This window comes from Alosa pseudoharengus, unplaced genomic scaffold, assembly GCF_046254945.1.
Source record: "Alosa pseudoharengus isolate Yale_2024_CS ecotype anadromous, Long Island Sound unplaced genomic scaffold, YU_APseudo_1.1 YU_APseudo_1.1_scf_22, whole genome shotgun sequence".
In the NCBI taxonomy this organism is placed as follows: Eukaryota; Metazoa; Chordata; class Actinopteri; order Clupeiformes; family Clupeidae; genus Alosa; species Alosa pseudoharengus.
The window spans coordinates 30,348,941-30,369,248 of NW_027468680.1; the positions used below are offsets into that span (position 1 = coordinate 30,348,941).

The following is a 20,308-nucleotide window of genomic DNA, read 5'->3' on the forward strand; positions in this document are numbered from 1 at the left end:
AACATTTCCGCCAAGCAGCATGATGTCCTGAGTAATATATTGGCTGTGGATCCTCTGGCTTGTTGTCCCACCCCAGAGCCCTTATAACAGTGATGTCACCAAGATTTATAAGGGAACTGTTTTTCAACCTCTTTGTCCACCATTTTCTCCACCCTACCCTGGCCCAGGAAGATAGCACCAAGAGACACTTCAGGATTAAGGAGATAGCTTTATCAGGCAGGGGGGACGCAAGAAGACAGGGGTGGGGAACACATTCATACAACATACCTCCAAATAGTTCTGAATTAGACTTTCATATTGACATTTAACAGATGGGCAATAATTTATCCATGTTATCATCCAAATATTATATGTGTATACATGTATATATATTTTTCTTGACCAAAATTGCAGGCAGAGCATCCATAAACAACTGCATGAACATCACTATGATGCCATCTCAATATTGTATTATTTAGGTTCAAAGCACGGAAGGTAAGTATACCTCACCTTTTACAAACAGATGGATTTAATATGTGCACAATATACAGTTTTAAACAGTTTAAAAAATGTAAACATTTTCACAAAACAAGTCGATGTGATAGTGTAAAGTACAGTGTAGTGTCATCTATGCACTTGAAACAAGTCATCTCTCTCCTTTTCATCTACCTCTCATAGTGTCTGCTGTGTTAGTGTAGTCCTTCTCTTCCTAATGAGGTGGGAAAGAGCAGCAACATGGATCAGGTTGAGAAGGATGTCCCCGGAGGACATTACTAACCGTGAGGATTCTGAATGGCATCATAATGGAGAAACACACATAACAATATGAGGGAATCCTCCTCCTGTAGGTTCCCTCTGCCCTAACACACACGTCTACATCACATGTCTTCACAGACTAGGATCAATGTGTTTATCAAGCATACTTTTACTCTTTGGCAAAAGTAGTTTATAGTGATGACACAAGTAGTAGAATACAGTTATCCAGAGTGAATGAGGTGGATATTGTTGTGTTAAGTCACTAGCCCTCAAATGGTCCTGGGCTAGTGATGCCCATATACTAATTATTAATACAGAGCAAGTTAAGCATGTACAGGAAAATATACACAGTATAAATGAGAGAATTGAACAGTGTTGTTCAATGTATAGCAGAGTGCTCTTGTAAGGTCCTCCATGCCAGTGCAGTTGCTCTGTGGCAGCATGGTCATACTCTGATGTGCGTGATGCTTCACACCCAAGCTCTCCATGCAAGAATCCAAAAGTCAAAGTCATAAGAAACCTGGATTTGAAGACATTCATCTGAGTTACGTGTGTGGACACGTGCGTGCGCGTGTGTGCCTGTGTGTGATAACATGTATTGTATGTATATATTGTGACACCGTGAGATTTTGTACCGGAACTGTGCGCAGACAAAGCTGACAAAGGCGTGCTGTTACACCCTGTGGCGTCACAGCAGGCTTGGCTCTCGACAAGTTGTTGTTGTTGTCAAGGAGAAAGGCGAGGCCTGAATGTCCGCGGGCGAATCATCATGCTCACCTTCTTCAGTGAGTAGTAGTCTGAGTCCTTCCAGGTGTACCACACTATGCCATCAGGGCCCAGCAGATTCTTGCTTTTGGCAGAGTAGCGCCCCCCCTGGTGGCCAATGAAGACATAGTCCCAGTCAATGGAATGCATATATTTTAGAGTTGTAAAGTTGGCAACTGATTCTCCCCTCTTCTCCTTCCCCTCTTTGACCTGACACTCTGAATGTGTACATATGTCACATGTACATTGTTATTGCTAACAGACAGACATGATTGTATATGGGGCCCCAAGTCATATTTAGTGGTTAGTGGGGGAAATCTAAAAAAATGCTGAAATGGAATTTACAAATGTAAAGGACAGGTATAAATCTATGTTTCTAGTACAGTATCTTTTTACATTTTCTTTAAATTTCACCTTTTTTTCAACTGACATACTGTATCTATCCCACCAGACTATTGTACAATTCACAGTAGAAGTCAGGTGGGAAATCTGAAATTGTTCACATTATGTTTTTCCAGTCAGAAGTGAAAAAACTAATCATTTACTGAGTCATGTGTTGTTTTGCGAAAATCACCAACATAATGTGCACAGCAACACCCACTCTGGGGTTCTCACCTTGTAGTAAACTCCATTTAAGTTGGCGAAGAAGCACTGGTTGTACCACCATCCTCCGTGGGAGATCTCAGCGCAGATGTTGCCCGTGTCAGGGGTGCTGAAGCTGTGCTTGTCATGGTACCAGGCGAACGAGTCCTCTACTGTGCCACTGAAGCCAGTCACATGCAGACGATACTGGTGCTCCTCATCCTCAGTACTGCCATGGTGATGGAGGAAAAGAGAGGGGAACAGGTGGGGGAGGAAGAGAGGGAAGAGATGCCTTTAGCATCAATATGTGTGGGCTGATGGAAACGTCTTGATAAATTGGCTGAACAATAAGCTAAACATAAACAGCATCATAGAACTGTTTTTATAAATCTGCATGTGGTATTTTTTGTAGACTTTTTTCTCTTTTGTAGCTTTAAGCTGAGAGACTTCTAATAAGCTGCCAACAGTTCTAGGTATAGAATACAGTGATGGCTGTGACTATCTCATTTCACATGAATGGATTGAATAAGCAGCGAGTCATTTTACCTAAAGCTCTCATAATAGGCATGCTTGTGCTTGCCGTTCCAGTCCTCCAGGTCGATGCGCAGTGAGTAGGCTCCCTGACTGGAGAGGTCGTGGATGTGGTCGTTCCCCAGCCAGAACTCAGTGTGCAGGTCCCCAAAGCCGTTCTTGTACTCGTTCCACTTGCGGTTGAAGTTTACCTTCCCGTCCTGCCTCCTCTGGATCACCGTCCATCCACCACCTACCATCAGGGTAAATGGTCAAATGCAGACTCATGCACGCTGATGCTTACCACTACGTGGGGCTGTATTAAGAGCATTTAAGAGCATGGCTCATAAATTGAAGAGCAAAGAGAAGAAAAAGTTTAGTTTAGTTTTTACATAATGTTTACATTGTTGTTTACATTTTAGTCATCCATCTACATGCAATGTATGACGTTTCCTTTATTGTAGAAATATATACATTAATACAGTTTTAGCCTCAAAGAAAACACTTAAAGTGGGAACAGGCAGAAAATGTTCATGATCAGAAAAAGGGGAAAATAAATGTTTCCGGTTGTTGAAATAAAGGTTGAAATGAAATGAATGAATGTAGAGCAAATAGCCCACATGGTCTGCAGTCCTCTGTAGCCCCACCACCACCACCACCAAGGCCATAGTTCACTTCCTCACCTTCAGTCTCCATGTCACAGTAGACCTCCAGAGGTGTGCCCTCTCGTGAAGGGACAATAGTGAAGACCCCAGACCTGTGGACCCCACTGTAGTACAGCGAGGCACAGTCGATTGGGCAGTTCCGGATGTGCTGCACCTCTGGAAGGGAAAAGGATGCGTTTCTTAAGGTCTTCCAGCAGCTAGTTTACATCCTGAATTTCATGTATCTGTATTCATTTGCAGTAAATATAGTATAGAGGGACGTTGCTATGAAATTGGGATATACTACTGCTGATTATAAAATTAGATGCTGACATGTGTTTTAAAAATGAACCAACATTTTTGACAGACAAGAAGAAAACGATAGGCCAGACACCTTTCTGCTCTCTTTGCTGATGAAGGGGATTAAAATGAACTAGCCCTACATAATCTTTGTTTACCCCACCATTGTTTGTCAACAGTGTCCACTCCGATCATTTCAGCTGTCCATCAGCCTCACAACGGACCAAACTACAGTATTACAAATGAGAATTCGCTATTGCTCCCGTGTTAGGATGCGCTCTCTGTGTGGGCCTGCCAGGTAATCCATCCAGTGCTGACTCAGGACTAAGTCATGCTGTCACTACGCTAAGAGCTCTCCAGCTTAGTTAGTCTGCACGCAAAGGTTAACCATAATTTGTGATGTAATATTTGCAGTATGCAGGAGATTTCCACCAGTGGTCAATCAACAACCAAACTTAAAACATTATCACTTTTTTCATTATTATTTCATTATTTATTGCCTAGTAACTAATGTTGCTTTATATCTACATGGCCTGGGTCCATTCTCAGTGTGACAGAAGCTGCTGAAAGGGTTCCAGAGGTGTTCTGATGTCTGGTGACACATAGACTACGTATAGCTGATAAAGCTACGACATGTTGGACCCTCTTGTTGGTCACTTCTGCCCCAGATGTAGTTTGAGTTGTTGACGAGTGGCCGAATGTGTCTGTGTGCTGCACTGACCTGGGTGGAGCACCTCGTGGGCATTAAGCAGCGGACTGGTGCGGACGATGTTGATCATGCAGCCGGGGTTGCGGCGCACGCGCTCCACCACCATGGACAGGTTGCGCACCTGCCGCTGCATGTCGTAGATGAGAGAGCCGTGCACCTGCAGCAGTGCCGTGGCCTCCGTGTAGCTCTCCTCCAGCGTGTGGAAGCGCTGCTCCAGCGACGCGTTCCAGCCCGTACGCGCCTGGTGCTGCCAAACGGAGGAGGGCCCACAAAGTCCGAATTGAAAAAGTGACAGAGTGGCGCCGCAGTGGTCAGGAGCAGTTAAAGGAATAGTTAACAGAGTAGAACGTGGCAAAAGGCTTGTTTGTGTTCATAGTATTCCTCATGCTTTGAATGCAATGACCTGGCCACATCTTAACTACATTATAATAACCCTTTAACAAGTTAACTGATTCGCAAACATAGGCAAACATCTACAAACGTTTGCAAACAGTTTCCTGCTTGCCTTGTGTTCTCTGCACCAGGGAGGGCTCTCTGGGGGCACCATGTCAGTGCTGGGCCCTTAGAATTGTCCTAAGCCCCCCCCCCCAAGTGGCGCCCCTGCTCCGCACACAAGCAAAACAGTTTGAGGAGGTAGGGGTAGGGGAGCAGGACAAAGGGTGACCAATTGAATAAAATGGAATGTTTACACAAAATCATTCAAATTAAACTCCTCCTTGCCACAGAGAGAACGGCTGGGGATAGTGGTTGTTATCTGTAAATGAAGCTTATGCTACTACCTGGTAATATAGCAGTCATTCTAATAATTTAATGGAGTCAGATAAATCATAGTTTCCCACAATATTTGCCACTGATGCATTTCCTGTGTCATAAAGTTCAAACACACTTATGCCTTCCAGTCAAGCGTCATTTCATTTAACCTTCAGGAACACTTTTGGGCTGTCTTGTGGGTGGTGACCCCGACGTGATCAAATGGCCTCCACACTGTGGTCATCATGGTAATCTAGCAGAGCAATTCCATCAGGCTCTGGAATACGCCAATCAGTTTAGCAACAGCAGTATCTTCCACATATTTACATTTTAACACCTGAGATTTTCCGGTGGCTCCCTAATGTCAAGCTATGGCTCAATAGCTACACAAAGACCAGTTCTGGCTCTCACAAAGTAATACACAATTCTTATCCTGTGAGAGGAGATGAGGAATGTCAAACTTCCTGTATCTCATGGCGTCTCCTGTGGAGCTTGAAGTCTTGACAGAGGTTAAAACTGAACTCCATTACCAAATCCCAATTAGAACAAGAACACTGAGAAGAGCAATCCTTTAATCAAATAGCTCAGACCATATGTTGAGGAAGCTATTGCTTTATATTTAGCCTACCTATTACAGCACATTTGTGCATTTGTATTGTAAACAAGTGAAACAACAGGAACTGTTTTAAAGACAAAAAATACCTGAGGTAACAAGTCACAGCTTGGCTAGTGTCCCTAAGATGTATTACAGACAGGTTGAACCCTGTCAGAACAGTAGCCTGCTAGCAACTACTGTATGTAAACAAACCCAAATTGATTAGCACAGTGTAAGAGCTTGACAAAACTGAACACTTCAGTTGTCCAGCGTGAAATATCCCAGTCCTTTGTTGTTGTGTGCATAAGCCCTGTATGAGGGTTTGTGGGCCCTTTGTAAATGTCAAGTGAGGAGGCTGTGGGTAAGGTAAGGAGCCCGTCGCCTCAGGGCCACCTGCTGTCAGGAGCACTGACTCCCGCGGCAGGGCAGCACGTGGGACAGAGCCAGGTCTCAGCACTAATCCAGTTATTGTCCAGGGGTTAAAGAGGCATTAGGGGAGAGACTGGTTAAGTGGCTGGCGGCGTGGTTGGTTGGGTGGATGCTTGGGGAGTTTCCCCCATGTATGCATGCAGCTTGGAGAGGCTGCTGGAAGAGTGATATCACCAAGGTGGCCAGTCTTTGGGGTTTGCTGCTGGGGGATGTAACATTACAAAGGATGTAAAATACTGCCTTTGTTTTTTTTTTTTACCTTTTAAGTCTTTTATTAACTCTGGAGCAGGGATTGAGTTAATTTATTAATGGGTTCAAGTTAAAGATACTTTGTTTATTTTTATTTTGTCTGTTTCTCATCTACAACTTGACTTCAGGCTCACTATCATTTGCAGTCAGGCTGGCTCTCAAGCACCTGCATTTCAGTCACCTTCATGCTTCGTGGCTCCTGACCCCCATCTTACACACACACACACACACACACATACACACACACACACGCACACACAGACACACACACACACACGTGCCCTTACCTGCATCTCGAGCACCTTGATGCGGTGCCGGTGGCTGCGCAGCTCCTCCTGCAGCTCAGATATGGTCTCCTTCAGGTCCTGCACCTGCTGCTTGCGCTCCTCGTTCTCGCGCAGCCAGTACGAGACCTCGTCCGTGCAGCGGAACATATCCGGGCAGCGCTGCTCGGCCAGCTGCGGCAGCGTGGCCATCAGGCGGCACTGGCCGTTGGGCATCACCTCGTTGCTATACTCACCGCACTGCATGAGGCCGCTGCTCACGCGGTGCGTGCCACCACTCTCGTCCCCGTGGAAGCCCGTCAAGTTGTCCGACAGCAACAGTGACGCCACCGTCACCGTGGCCCACGGCAGCCACAGAGCGAGCCGGACCGGCGCGTGGGCCAGGGAGAGCCTCATGGTTCTGTCTGGTCCGGCAGGTCAGGTCCTGAGGTGGCCCCGGTCCAGTGAGAAAGCAACAGCCAGTTGCTTTTCACAAAAGAAAGACCCAGAGCTCTTCTGCATTCAGGTTCTGAGAGAGACATCAGTCCGTTCACATCTTTTTGTGGAAATTGTCTTTTCAGTCTGTAAACATGCTGGAGTGCCAATCCACAAGCAACATTTGGTTGATCTGTGCATTTAGAATACAAATTAGGGTAAGTAACAGTACAGAAACTAGTTGGGGAAATGTGTCAGCAATTTAGAAACAGGACAAATTTGCATAATCACCTGAAATCTGACAACTAAGCATCTCACTAACTCTTTGCAGTAAGCCATTCCAGACTGTTCAGGGACTATCTATTTGAAGAAACCCCACAGGTGCCTTAGGTAACTTTAGTGAAGGATAATTTATATACATCAAGTGGACTTCCCCGATGCCTATCAAGTGATAAGTGGCGAGGGAAGATTTTAAATTGTATGCACTATTAGATAGTTACACTTACAGTATAAACAGCTCTCTATATTCCTTATAAATGAATTACATCTTTATTAGATAGTTACTCTAATCTATACACTTATAAACACTTTATATTCTTAAATACTAAAATAAAAGAGCCTTGTGGAAAGTCAGCCTCAACACATGGCTCAGATCTAAGAGCACCATCATGGCTGTGGTCAGTCATCTCAGGTTAGTCGTATTACAGTCCGAGGACTGATCGTCAGGTTGCTACCCCTCAGTCGGCGACTGCCAACTCGTGACTCGTTTCTGTGGCATCAAGGTAATTGGCCATTAAGATGAGCTCAGAGTGGAGATTAAACAACTGCTGGAGAAGTCTCTCAGGATTTATCATGCCGCCTGAGAAACACAATGCACATTACAAAACAGACCGTTTGCCAGATGTTATATGTGGATTGTGGCTGTTTGTAAATATGATACAAGGGAAAATAAATGCACTGGTAATGTGCATTTGGCAAATAACACTGTGAGACCTACTGTACTTACTTATATGCATACTCACAGTGTAGTGACATTTCTTTGTTACAGAACTTTTGAGAATGTATCCCTTGAAACCCCCTTTGCTTTAAATACTGTTATGTTTATTTTACCACACTTTACCATGATTTATGTCTAATAAAGTTAAGGATGTACAACATCTATACATTTCTCTCATCACTATAACACCCAACCCAACCTTGGTTAATAGCTGCTGCATTGAAATATAATTACAAAGTTCTGCAATGACAAACACCTTATTATCAATACTCACACTCACAAGGTAGAAGAAAACACAGTTAAGTTACATGAATCTGAAACACACAGGCCTAGGTCCATTGCTCTGTCAGTGGAATAATACAGAGAGCCACTCACCCTTAGATGTGCACTGACGCCCACCCTCCCCAGTCACGATGCAGTGGATAGAAGAGCAACATTGCCCGTTTTTACCCACAAACAAGTCGTCCTCACAGCAATGGGCCAACGCAGTTTAACAGCACATTTCTCTTTCCCGGGAGAGAAGACCTGTGGGGCAGAGCTGAGTTTCTGTGGACTGACAAGACATCTTATCCTCATAATCCACCCTAATAGGATTCCTCAAAGGCACAGTGCTACCCGCGGCGCTGCACATAGCACACTTCTTTTCCTGCAAAACACCCATCTCAGCACAGGTCATTATCAGTGTAACATTTACACCCCTACAAGAATACCAAACATATTAATAATGACCATTAATTAACACATAAATAAACTGCCATGTTGCATAAAAAAATAACTGAATAACTTAACTTTAACTGAATTCTTGGAATGATATTTAGACATGCAGTGAAACAATAGCATTTAGAACCCGACCTACTGATGAATTACATTCATAGCATTAACTCGCAATTTTCCTTTTGTTGTTATAACTATAAATTGTACATGGATTAAATATTCAGTCTCAGACTGTTAAAAGACAAGTCCAGCATTTTTCAACCTGGACCCTGTTGTTTGATGAAAAATAAAACAATACAATAGTTACAAATAAAACAATACAATAGTTAAAAATTAACAGTGAACAGTTTAAAAAAGTTCTTAAGACTACATTAAGGAGAATAGCAATAATTAACAATAATGTCAATGCAATCAATAGCCTAATGAAAATAAACAGTGGAAATAAACAAATACTATAATATACTATAATATAATATACAAACCATAACTCATAAGAAATGTTTAATTAACTTAGTGCACGCTGAACAGATATGTCTTTAGACCCCTCTTGAAAGACCCAAAACTATTGCAGGAATGGAGAGCACTGGGCAACTCATTCCTCAAACAAGGAACCACTGAGGAAAAGTCTTGAATTTGACCTAGCGTTTGTGGCTGGTCGACACAACAGACGCTCATCAGAAGACTGCATTGGACGGTTGGGGATGTACACCTTCATCATAGAATTGAGATAGCAGGGAGCAGATCCAGTAAGTGTCTTATAGGCCAAGGTGAGATATTTAAATTTGATTCTGGCCACTATAGGAAGCCAATGGAGAGTAACTAGAAGAGGAGTTACATGTGTCCTCTTTGATTGAAGACCAGGCGTGCTGCAGAATTCTGAATCAGTTGTAACGATCTTACTACACAAGCAGGCAGGCCAGCTAACAGTGAATTACAATAGTCCAGCTTGGAGATAACCATGGCCTGTACAAGAAGTTGTGTGGAATCTTGTGTCAGATAAGGTCTGATCTTCCTACTGTAAAGTTGTAAAGGACAAACCAACATGATTTTGCCATTGAGGCTACATGCTCAGAAAAGTTAAGGTCATCAATTATGACGCCCAAGTTACATGCCGATCTAGTTGGGGTCAGTGAAGATGAATCAGGCTGGATGTTAATCTGTTGTGGAATAGCTGTTTTAGCTGAAAAAAGCTCTGTTTTTGAGAGATTAAGCTGAAGGTGCCGATCTTTCATTCCAGACTGAAATATCGTTAAGGCATGCAGAAATCCGAGGGAAATGGTAGTCCTCAGGTGGGAAAAACGGGTAAATTTGAGTGTGGTCCACATACTGTAGCAGTGACAGTCAAATTCATGGGAGAAAGTGGTGTAAATAGAGAAAAGCAGAGGCCCTAATACTGATCTCTGAGGCACACCTGTGGTAAGGTCATGAGACTTTGATACCTGTCCCTGCCAAGCTTGATTGAAAGAACGCCCTTTAAAGGTTGTATTAGCTATAGTGGGGATACGTCACTTCTGTTGATTTTCAAACAAAACAGAGAGCTAGCTCGCTACTCCATCCCCCTCCCTCCCATGCAATTAAAACTCTCCTAAACGCGCATCTCGTCGGTTATTGGTTGAAACACTTTATTTTGCCTTTGAGTGGGTTGCCAACCCTTGTTGGTAGCAATTGTTTTTGTGTACAGATCTCGGAGCCTAGGCTGCCTACAGTTTTTGTGATGGCCTGCTTATGGCGCAGACAGCTAGCAGATCGTTAGGAAAGATTAGATGAATGTGATCATTTATGTTTGGGCCTTTTTTGGGCCTGAAATTGCTGATACAACCTTTATGGTAGGATTCAAACCAGTCGAGAGCTTTCCCAAAAAATTCCCAGTTCAGATAGTGTAGAAAAGAGAATGTCATGGTTTACAGTATCAAAGGCTGCAGATAAGTCTAGTAGAATTAATACTGATGACTGAGCAGAGGATAGCTACTCTCAATGCTTCAGTCACAGACAGAAGAGCAGTTTCTGGTGGGGGGGTTCTGTTGAGGGGCAAAAATGTCCACAAAATATTTGTCCCTGTCAAGGCTGCCGTGGTCATGGACACCTTAACAGGCAGTTGCCCGGGGGAGAGGGGGCTGTTGATGGGCAAAAGTCTGCACAATGTCCGCCCGCCGATTAATTGGTCGGTTGTCGCCGGGATCAATATTTCATTATAAGTGTTATGCAACATGGGTTGGAACCTTATGGAAATATCCCTATGCTTGATTGTTCAACTCAGTAAATGTTACTGGAAAAATACAATAACAACAATACAAAAATGTTATTTAACAGTAAACAATTTAAAAATTTGGTAAGACTACACCAAGGAGAACAGCAATAATAAACAACAATGTCTGCGGTGGGGATAGCCCAAGAATACCAAGTGAAGTTATTCATGACCAAGGTTTTTTGTTAACAGTCCGTCGGCCGGCCAAGAGTCAGGAAATCCATGTATAAGGATGTGGAAGGGGGCCTAAGGGACTACAGGGGCTTTGCCATCCAGTCTACTCTTATAAAGGGTGCAGTGAGGACAGCTCTGGGTGAATGTACCCACCGAAGCGTCCATCTGTGGCCAATAAAAATTCTGCCATAGAGGGAACTTGTTCACTCCTGCCCTTGATCACCCATCTGCATGTGGTAGACTGCTAGGAAGGGGTTGCACCTGAGTCTGGAGCCTCCACAATCCCAACCAGTAGGCCTTCATTGCCTGGAGGTGCCGGGAGCCTTGTCACTTGGAACTGAGAGCCTGGAAAATACATTGGCAGCCCTGGATCAGGTAATCGAAATTGGCCAGTTGGGCTACCCATCTCTTTTGCACTGCTCCCAGTTTAGCAATGCGAAAGTGGACCAGGGGGTTGTTATCTGTCACTGTCATCTTTGCAATAGATAGTTTTTAGATTTCTGAAGTGCCCACTTCATAGTTAGGAGCTCAGGCTGAAGGAACTATAATGGGAAGCGTTGCACTCGGCCAGATGGAGGCTCCAGCTGGTGTATGCAATGAAGTGCTCTGCCCCCCCTTACTGCTGAGTTATTACTACCCCGACAGCCAGCAGCTTCTGCTTTAGCTACTGAAAAGTCACAAACCCCAGAAAGGACCATACTTGCCTGACAGTTGTCGGGAGCTGCCACTCTTGCACTGCAGTCACCTTCATGGGTCAGGGGAGACACTTTTACTGCTAACACAGTGGCACAGAAACTTGACTTCCTTTTGGAAATCCTGGTATTTCCCTGTAGCTTTAAGCCATACTGCTCCATGGCCCGGAACACCTCCACCAGATAGTTCAGATGGGTTGCGAAATCTATGGGAAACACAATGTCATCATCAAGGTAAATAAGAGTGGACTCTGCTGACCCGCCCAGCATGCTTCAGATGCTGGAAGGTTGCTGGGGTATTGCACAATTCAATGGTCATCCAGTCCCACTCGCAGAGTCCAAGGAGGGGTCGTGATCAGGCGGGTAACATTCCCGGACAGGGATCACATTGCCGGTGGGAATCTGATGTTTAACAATACTGGTGCAGCCATAATCTTGTTTGTGCATGGAGAAGATGTGCTGCTACTTGGCCAGGGACAGCTGCAGTGTACATTGCTGATCCGCCCCCAGGCCCACCCCTGGAAAGACTCAACAACAAATGCTCAGGAACCTCTGACCGGCACAGTCACCCCCTTGTCCTGCCTTAACCACCCCAACATCAACTACCCTGGGGCTTACCATGGTACACACAATATCTCCTGCTGCTACAGGCTATAAGCCATTTTGTTGCTAAAGCTAAAAACTGTTAAGCTCAAAACTCCTCCGACTGATTGATTGATTTTGCTCTCAAACAAAAGTTTGAACCCTAGGTTGTGCGCAAATTGTGCATCCCTGTAAGTGCTTTGCTCAGACACATCAGCAGCCAGGAACCCTCAACTTTTCTGTTTATTGCTTGCTAGCCCAGCTCCCTACCCACAATGCTACCATCGCCGTCATCTTACTTAGAAGCTTAGAAGATATACAGTTCTATCATTCTGAGGAATTGTTTGTTTATTTGTGTTATTTTCATCAGGACAAAAGAGTTGCTTTGTCATAGAAATCTCTCAGTGGTGACAGAACTCATTCATGCTTTTGGGGGTCGGCAGTTCATTCATGGAGCATCACTAAAAGCTTTTCCACTCACCAGGTTCCATTCAGACAAACACAACCTTCCCTTATGCTTGTCACCATGCCATGAGGCAGCTGCAAAGGCCACAAGGTCACAAAACAGTATTAATTGCTCTATAGAATAACGGCCAACAAAGTCTCTTTTTTCCTTTACATTTTTGTTTTACAGCGGGTGGGAAATCATTTGCTCTTTACCTGCCCTATCCTTGCATTGAAAAGATATCAAGATGATGAGCAGAAAGGAAGCCTCTAAGGCATAAATAATACAAATGTGCATTTAACCTTTGGAAAGCAACAAGGAAATAATAGGACTCACTATATTCAGTATTTGTGCCCTCAACAATTACATAAAGAGTGAAAGAGAGTGATGCTACAGACAAGGATGTTAATTTCACTTGTCCTGCTTGTGACACTCGTGACATCAAGGTTACTGGCCATTTAGATGAGCTCAGAGGGGAGATTAAACACCAGCTGGAGAAGTCTAGAAGAAACTCTAAAAAGCTAAATAAAAACATTGGTAATAACATGTGGACTAAACAACACTACTAAAGAATGTATTTCCATGTACGGTACCTGCTTGTTATTCTTACATTGTTCAGTATTGTAGTCAAGGGTCTTTCATGATTTGTCCATATCTGGTCACCTCATGACAGTCAGTGTGTGCATGTGTGTGTGTGTGTGTTTGTTTGTGTGTGTGTGTGTGTGTGTGTGTGTGTGTGTGTGTCTACATTGCACAGAATAGGGATTATAATTAAACTTTTCTTTCTTAACTTGTTTTATTAAGGAATTATTTAAGAAGAAAAGTAGTTAAATACTAGCCTGACGAGCCAGACCCACATCAAGATGTAGGGTCTGGGAACTTATCATTGGCAGTATTAAATCCGAGGGGCGGGATAAACCGTTGTCTTTCAAATGTCCTCTGCACGCAATAGGATAGGCTACAACTCATGAGTCCCATGTGTTTTCCCACCAGCAGAGCTAGTTGGCTAGCCAATTTTAAAAAAGCTTAACTCGAGTCGCGATTCAAAGACCGCTGTTTGCCAGCAGCAGCATCCATCTTCTTTGTTTTCAAGTAGCAGGAAATTCAAATTCCGTCGCCGACTCTATACACAATGTGATTGGCCTGATAGAAGTTTCATTTTTCCAGCTCATAAGCCAACTGAGGGCCAGATGTACTAACGCGTTTGCGCCCACTTCAGGCGTATTTGTTTCGCAAGGCGCGTGTAAAATCATTGCGAGGTAGCCTATGTACAAACAGGCCGCAATGATGTAAAAGCGCAAACTGCCTGTCGCGGGAGCTGAACATGGCTAACTGTGTTTTTCGTGTCATGCATATGCATTCATGGGAGGATCCAGGGGGAAGTGTGAGTTTAGCGTAAAAAGATGGGAGGGGAAGCATAAAGAGCGCTTAATTATGTATTCCGCGGTATGTAAGACTACAAAGACTGCTCCTGAAAGCGCACGTCTATTCTGTGCCTAAATACTTCCGCCTTGTAAAAGCAGGTGTTAATCCAAATTGCAGTTCGATGCGTCAATAAGAGAACCTTTCAAAGACAACAGAATCGCTATTTAGTGTACCAGTTTTTTAAGTATTTGTAAAGCAACCTTAAAGGAACACGCCACCCAATGTCAGTATTAATATATGTTCTTACCTTAACTTTCACAAGTTGAGTCATACCTCTCCGGTGTCGGTATGTGCACTCAAACGCTCTGGCTTGCGGTGCGAATGTGTTAGCATGTTGCTATGCTAGCGGGCCCAGACGTAGCCATAGAGAGAGGAAGATAGCATTAAACAAACACATCCACGTTTTCCCTACTTAAATACAGTTGCACAAGTAGTTGATAAAAATGTGTAAGGTCACACAACGTGAAACGTGGCGATTTTCCAAGCGAATAAACAGGAGAACTACAATGTGTGGCGCAATAGCACTTGGGAGACTTGACCTAGGTAGTAATATTAATTAACACCTAATTGTAGATCCTATCACCACAGAGTTTAGAATCCATGCTTGATCGACCCCTCAGCCTCCCCCTCCCCTCTGAGCGAGAGAGAGGCACACACATTAGAGATGCGCTGATGGGCTATTATTTCAACCATAACTGCATAGCAAAACTTATCATCAATCCGCATCCGCATCAAAGTTTTTTGACCAATTTTCAAAAGCGCACCTGCCCGCCATGCATACGCTGGTTGTTTTAATGTATGGGTGATGCTGCGGCGCTGCTGACGTGAGGCTAGAAAGCTCTTGCCTGTTCTAGAAAGACTGATCCAATGCCGCAAATATATTAAAATGCTAAAGTCCTACATTGGCTATGTTGTAGCCTATCCCCAGAATATCAGCAGCAAACTCAGTCTCTGTCTCGCAAAACAATCTCCAAATAAAACGCACATCGGCCTGTTGCCTATTCTGCCAGCATTCAGACCTCTCAAGTCTCACGCATTGAGCATGAGACACACGCATTTTAATGACTTCACACGATCATACGCCACACATTGCATTTCTCACTCCGAGAAATTATTAACTTGCACGCACAGAAATTTCTAAGGGCTATATTTTACAAATGTGTCACAACGTTGCTGTCTGTGCGCTCATTCAGCTCAGAGAGCTGCTGTTCAGTTACTAACCTATGGGCCAATCAGAAAATAGGATTTCTCAACCAATTAGGAAATAGTTTTGTTTTGATGTGGGTCCGCAACGTGGAGACTGCTGGTCCGCGGAGTCGTGGAGTGAAATTAGGCCCGGTGCTTCGTCTGATAATTTGCTGCGCAGTTGATCAAGATACCACGGACCGACAAAAAAAGAAAACAAACGTTTTTGCTATCGATGTCATTAAACATGGAGCCATACAATAAAGTGGTGGTATGAGCGTTCATTCAATGCAGGCGTCTGCGCGAGAGAAACTGAAACTAATCGATAACGTTGGTATCAAAGCTCCGCTTCAACCTGTTGAATGCTATTTAATTGTTTAACGACACTTAATAGAACAATGTTGATTTTTGGAACTTCCATAGAAACAGAGCAGAGACTGTATAATACACTGTATAGCACTGAGTATTGTTAACCTGACTCTCGTCAGATGAATTTCGTTCCGAAGGCTGGGCCTAATCAAAAAATGCTTGCATGTGATTGAATAAGCCACTTGTCCGTCATCTATTGACGTGCTACTTCAACCGCTCACATCGAAGCCAACCCGTGACGCTGATAACAGTCTCACAGTCGCTTCTACGCTATGTCACATCTATGAAACTCCCGCCCTGCGTCCTGATTGGCTGTACCATAAAATCGGGTGCAGAAATCACTCTCAATGGAAGAGGTCCCAGATGGATCTTTTACGACATATGCATGTGCATACCTGTGTAATATACACATGTGCATACCTGAGTAATCTGTACAAAACGGATAGTTACATGACACTCAGCACAGCTGCAAATATATATATTGTTTTTCCAAATTGCGGAGCCCACTGTAAGGATGAGTAATAATTTGACTGATGGTATTTCACTGCGCTAGGCCACAGATTTGCCTGCAAACAATTTATTAGGCTGTCTGCCAGTGCCGACTCATAAGGGAAGCCAAGGTCAACACTTTTAATAAATGTAATTTTGTTTTAAAGTATTAATTTCTTAAGAAATACTACACATTTGATGCTGTTTATCTCATTTGTAAATGGTGCACTGTCACTTTAAGCCCATTGTGTCATTGTGTGCCACTGTCCACACGTTCTCATAATGATCTTTTTTTACCAGCGTTGTAGCCCCTACGCGTCACCTATTGTTCTCGTTAAGAAAAAGGATGGGAGCCTACGCATTTGTGTTGACTACCGCCTCCTGAATAGTAAGACACGTAAGGACTCCTTTCCCTTACCCCGTATTGAAGAGAGCTTGGATGCGCTGGCAGGGGCCCAGTGGTTCTCTACGCTGGACCTTGCAAGCGGGTACAACCAAGTTCCAGTCGCAGAGACAGATAAACCTAAGACTGCATTCTGTACACCCTTCGGTTTATTTGAGTGGAATAGAATGCCATGTGGACTATGCAACGCTCCCAGCACATTCCAGCGGTTAATGCAGCGAATGTTTGGAGATCAACAATGCCAGTCCTTACTGCTTTATTTGGATGACATTGTTGTTTTCTCTTCCTCTGTCACCCAGCATTTACAACGGCTAGAAGTTGTTCTTAGTCGGCTTCATAAAGAAGGCTTAAAGGCCAAATTGGAAAAGTGTGCGTTCTTCCGACAACAGGTTGGGTATCTTGGACACGTGATTTCCAACATGGGAGTTGCCACCGATCCAGGTAAAATTGAGGCGGTAGCCCAGTGGCAGCGGCCCCGCCACATTTCAGATCTACGCTCATTCCTTGGGTTTGCCAGTTATTACAGGTGTTTTGTAGAGGGTTTTGCAAAGCTCGCTAACCCCCTCCATAAGCTAGTGGCGGAGCTCTCGGGGGCGAAATCCAAGCGTGGATCTAGCCAAGGTCTTGAGGCTGCATGGACAGCTCAGTGTGAGGAGAGTTTTGAGGCCTTGAAGGCCAGGTTGGTGTCTGCACCAGTTCTAGCTTACGCTGATTTCTCTCTGCCTTTTGTTTTGGAGATTGACGCTAGTCACAGTGGTCTCGGAGCAGTTCTCTCCCAGGAACAACAGGGAGTTGTCCGGCCCGTAGCTTACGCCAGCCGGTGTCTTCGGCCCACTGAGCGCAATATGAACAACTACAGCTCCATGAAGTTGGAGTTCCTTGCGCTCAAGTGGGCCATGACCGAGAAATTTAGAGAGTACCTGCTGGGCCACAAGTGTGTTGTATTCACCGACAACAACCCCCTAAGCTACCTCCATTCGGCCAAGCTGGGTGCCACCGAACACCGATGGGCAGCTCAGCTTGCGGCTTTTGATTTTGAGATCAAGTACCGCTCTGGCCGTAGCAATAAAAACGCAGACGCTCTGTCCAGGCAGTATATGTCCAGTGCGAGCCTAGGTGAGTGCAGTCTCCCGGGAACATCGGTCCCGGCCTGCCTGCAGCAAACCTCAGTACCAAGCCCGGTGGTGTCAGCAACACAGTCAGTAATTTCGGTCCTCCCTGGTCACTCCCCCTCTGATATCCGCTCCATGCAGGAGGGTGATCCTGCCTTGAAAGAGGTATTGGAGTTCTGGAGGAGACAGGCCCCACCTACTCCTGAAGAGCGGCTAAGTCACTAAGCCTGCTCTGGGGTTTTTGCGTTACTGGGATCGTTTAGTAGAATACGAGGGAGTATTACATCGTCGGGTTTTCCGTTCAGATGGGGGTGAGGAAAACTTACAGATCCTTCTCCCAGCAGTCCTCAGACCAGACACTTTGAAATTGCTGCATCAGGACCATGGCCACCAAGGTGCTGAACGCACAGCTGAACTCGTACGCCGCCGCTGTTATTGGCCCGGTCTGTTCTCAGATGTCAAGCAGTGGTGTCGAGAATGTGATCGGTGCCAAGTTGCAAAAGACTCTGGACAGGTCCCCCACAGCTTTATGGGCCACCTGTTGGCATCTAGGCCTAATGAGATTGTGGCCATCGATTTCACTTTGTTGGAGCCGGCCCAGAATGGGGTAGAAAATGTGCTGGTTCTGACCGACGTGTTTAGTAAATACATCGTGGCTATCTCTACACAGGACCAGCGAGCTACAACGGTTGCTCGAGTGCTCCTGAATGAATGGTTTTACCGCTTTGGTGTTCCGAGCCGTATCCACTCTGATCAGGGTAGGTGCTTTGAAAGTAACCTGATCCAGCAGCTCTGCTCCCTGTATGGTGTGGTGAAGCCTCGCATTACCCAGCCGGTAATGGGCAGTGCGAGCGCTTTAATAGGACCCTACATAACCTTTTACGCACCTTGCCAGTAACAAGGAAGCGAGATTGGACTTGCTGCCTCCCGCAGGTGGTTTATTGTTACAACACCACCCCTCACCAAACCACGGGAGAATCCCCTTTCTACCTAATGTTTGGCCGGGAACCCACACTCCCTATAGATTTTCTCTTGGGAAGGGTCCAGGACCCAGTGCCAGGAACGGTGCAGGACTGGGTGGTGGAGCACCAGAGACGGCTTCGGTTGGCTTTTAACGGGGCGCAAGAGCACTTGCTAGCCGCGGCTAATCGTCGCAAAGACCGGTATGACCAAAGGGTTCGTGAGGCCCCTCTACAGGTGGGCCAGTTAGTCTACCTTCGGAACCACAGTGCTAGAGGTCGACATAAGATCCAGGACCTTTGGAGTACGGTAATTTATCAGGTGCTAAAAGCACCTTTGGGGCAGGGAATGGTGTACACGATTGCCCCGGTCAATGACTTGCAGAAGGCAAGGAATGTTCACCGTGATATGTTAAAGGCCCAAGTCACCCCCACCGTTGCGGCCCAGCCGCCGCTGGCTCCACCCCCGACAGCCTCACCCTTACCCGCTAGCGATCCTCCCAGGGAAGAGGACCTATGGCTGATAGTTTCACATGCCACGCCAGTCCCTTTGGGTGAACCAAGTTCTGCGGTTGCGGCAGAGCCCCTTGAGCCAACACCCCTAGAGGAGGGGCCGGCCTCTGAGGATAGCTCAGTCCAAGTTGGAAGCCCACCATCAGTGACCCTTGAGTCCCTGGCCGAAGCCCCTAGTTCTTTTCCAGCAGGCCTACGTCGGACTGTGCGTTCCACGGCCGGCCAGCACTCCAATATTTACCATCTGCCAAGGTAATAGAAGGCAGGTAACCTTACCACCGGGGCCCAGTATTAGCCAGTTTGCAACAGATGTTGCTTTTAATATCTACTGAAGCTCTGGCTCCCAGGTCGTCGTCGGGGCGACGACTCAAAAAGGGGGGGGTAGAATGTGGCAGATTGGTTTACACCTCCACAATCGTTTCTGTGCCATTTCCTCTGTGCGCGATTGGTGGAGCTACCATCACCCTAATTGCAGGGCGGACTCTTATTTGGATATTTAGCTTAGCGGATATCACCGGGAGGGACTTTCTCCTGTCTTTGTTTTGCTTCCGGGGTGCCCGTCGTTACTCGGTGGCGTGTGGTGGCAAGTTGGTTTGTGTAGCCACTTCTCCGACGAGTGTGTTTTAACTAAGTCAGCTTGAGTGGTCCATATTCACTGGCAAGGCTGTTGTAGCGAACTCTGACGCTGGGTGCTAGGTGGGAATCAGCTGGAGCCGTAGCCAAGCCTCGCATAAGCTCACTTCATGACCTGCGGTCCCAGAGAGGGGATTCATCGCCACTTGTCGTGTGAAGTGGATTACAGCCAAGTGCCTTCACGCCTTGGAAAGGCTGCTGTTCTGTTGTGTTGCTGTTTGTAGTTTAACGCATGGGGCTACGCAGTGGTGTACTGCTCTCTCTATAGCTCTACCCGCATGCCTACGTCTGGTTGTTGTTTTCTTTGATTTGGCAGCTATACGGTGTGTTGTCCCGTCCTTTTGCTTGAGTTGCATGTTTATTCTGTGTTGTTTTCTTTGATTTGGCGCCTATCGCCGGCTATAC

General features: G+C 45.4%; 1 protein-coding gene across 1 annotated transcript; it reads right to left on the reverse strand.

The window, feature by feature from the left end:
• Positions 1–1,461: 1,461 nt before the first annotated feature.
• Positions 1,462–6,948, reverse strand: LOC143139211 (angiopoietin-4). Its single transcript, XM_076299814.1, has 6 exons — positions 6,556–6,948; positions 4,258–4,492; positions 3,276–3,413; positions 2,629–2,845; positions 2,116–2,311; positions 1,462–1,608 (listed from the first exon to the last, which is right to left on the reverse strand). Exons 1-6 carry the CDS (start codon positions 6,946–6,948, stop codon positions 1,462–1,464), a joined length of 1,326 nt encoding a protein of 441 aa, XP_076155929.1.
• Between the last annotated feature and the right edge of the window lie 13,360 nt (positions 6,949–20,308).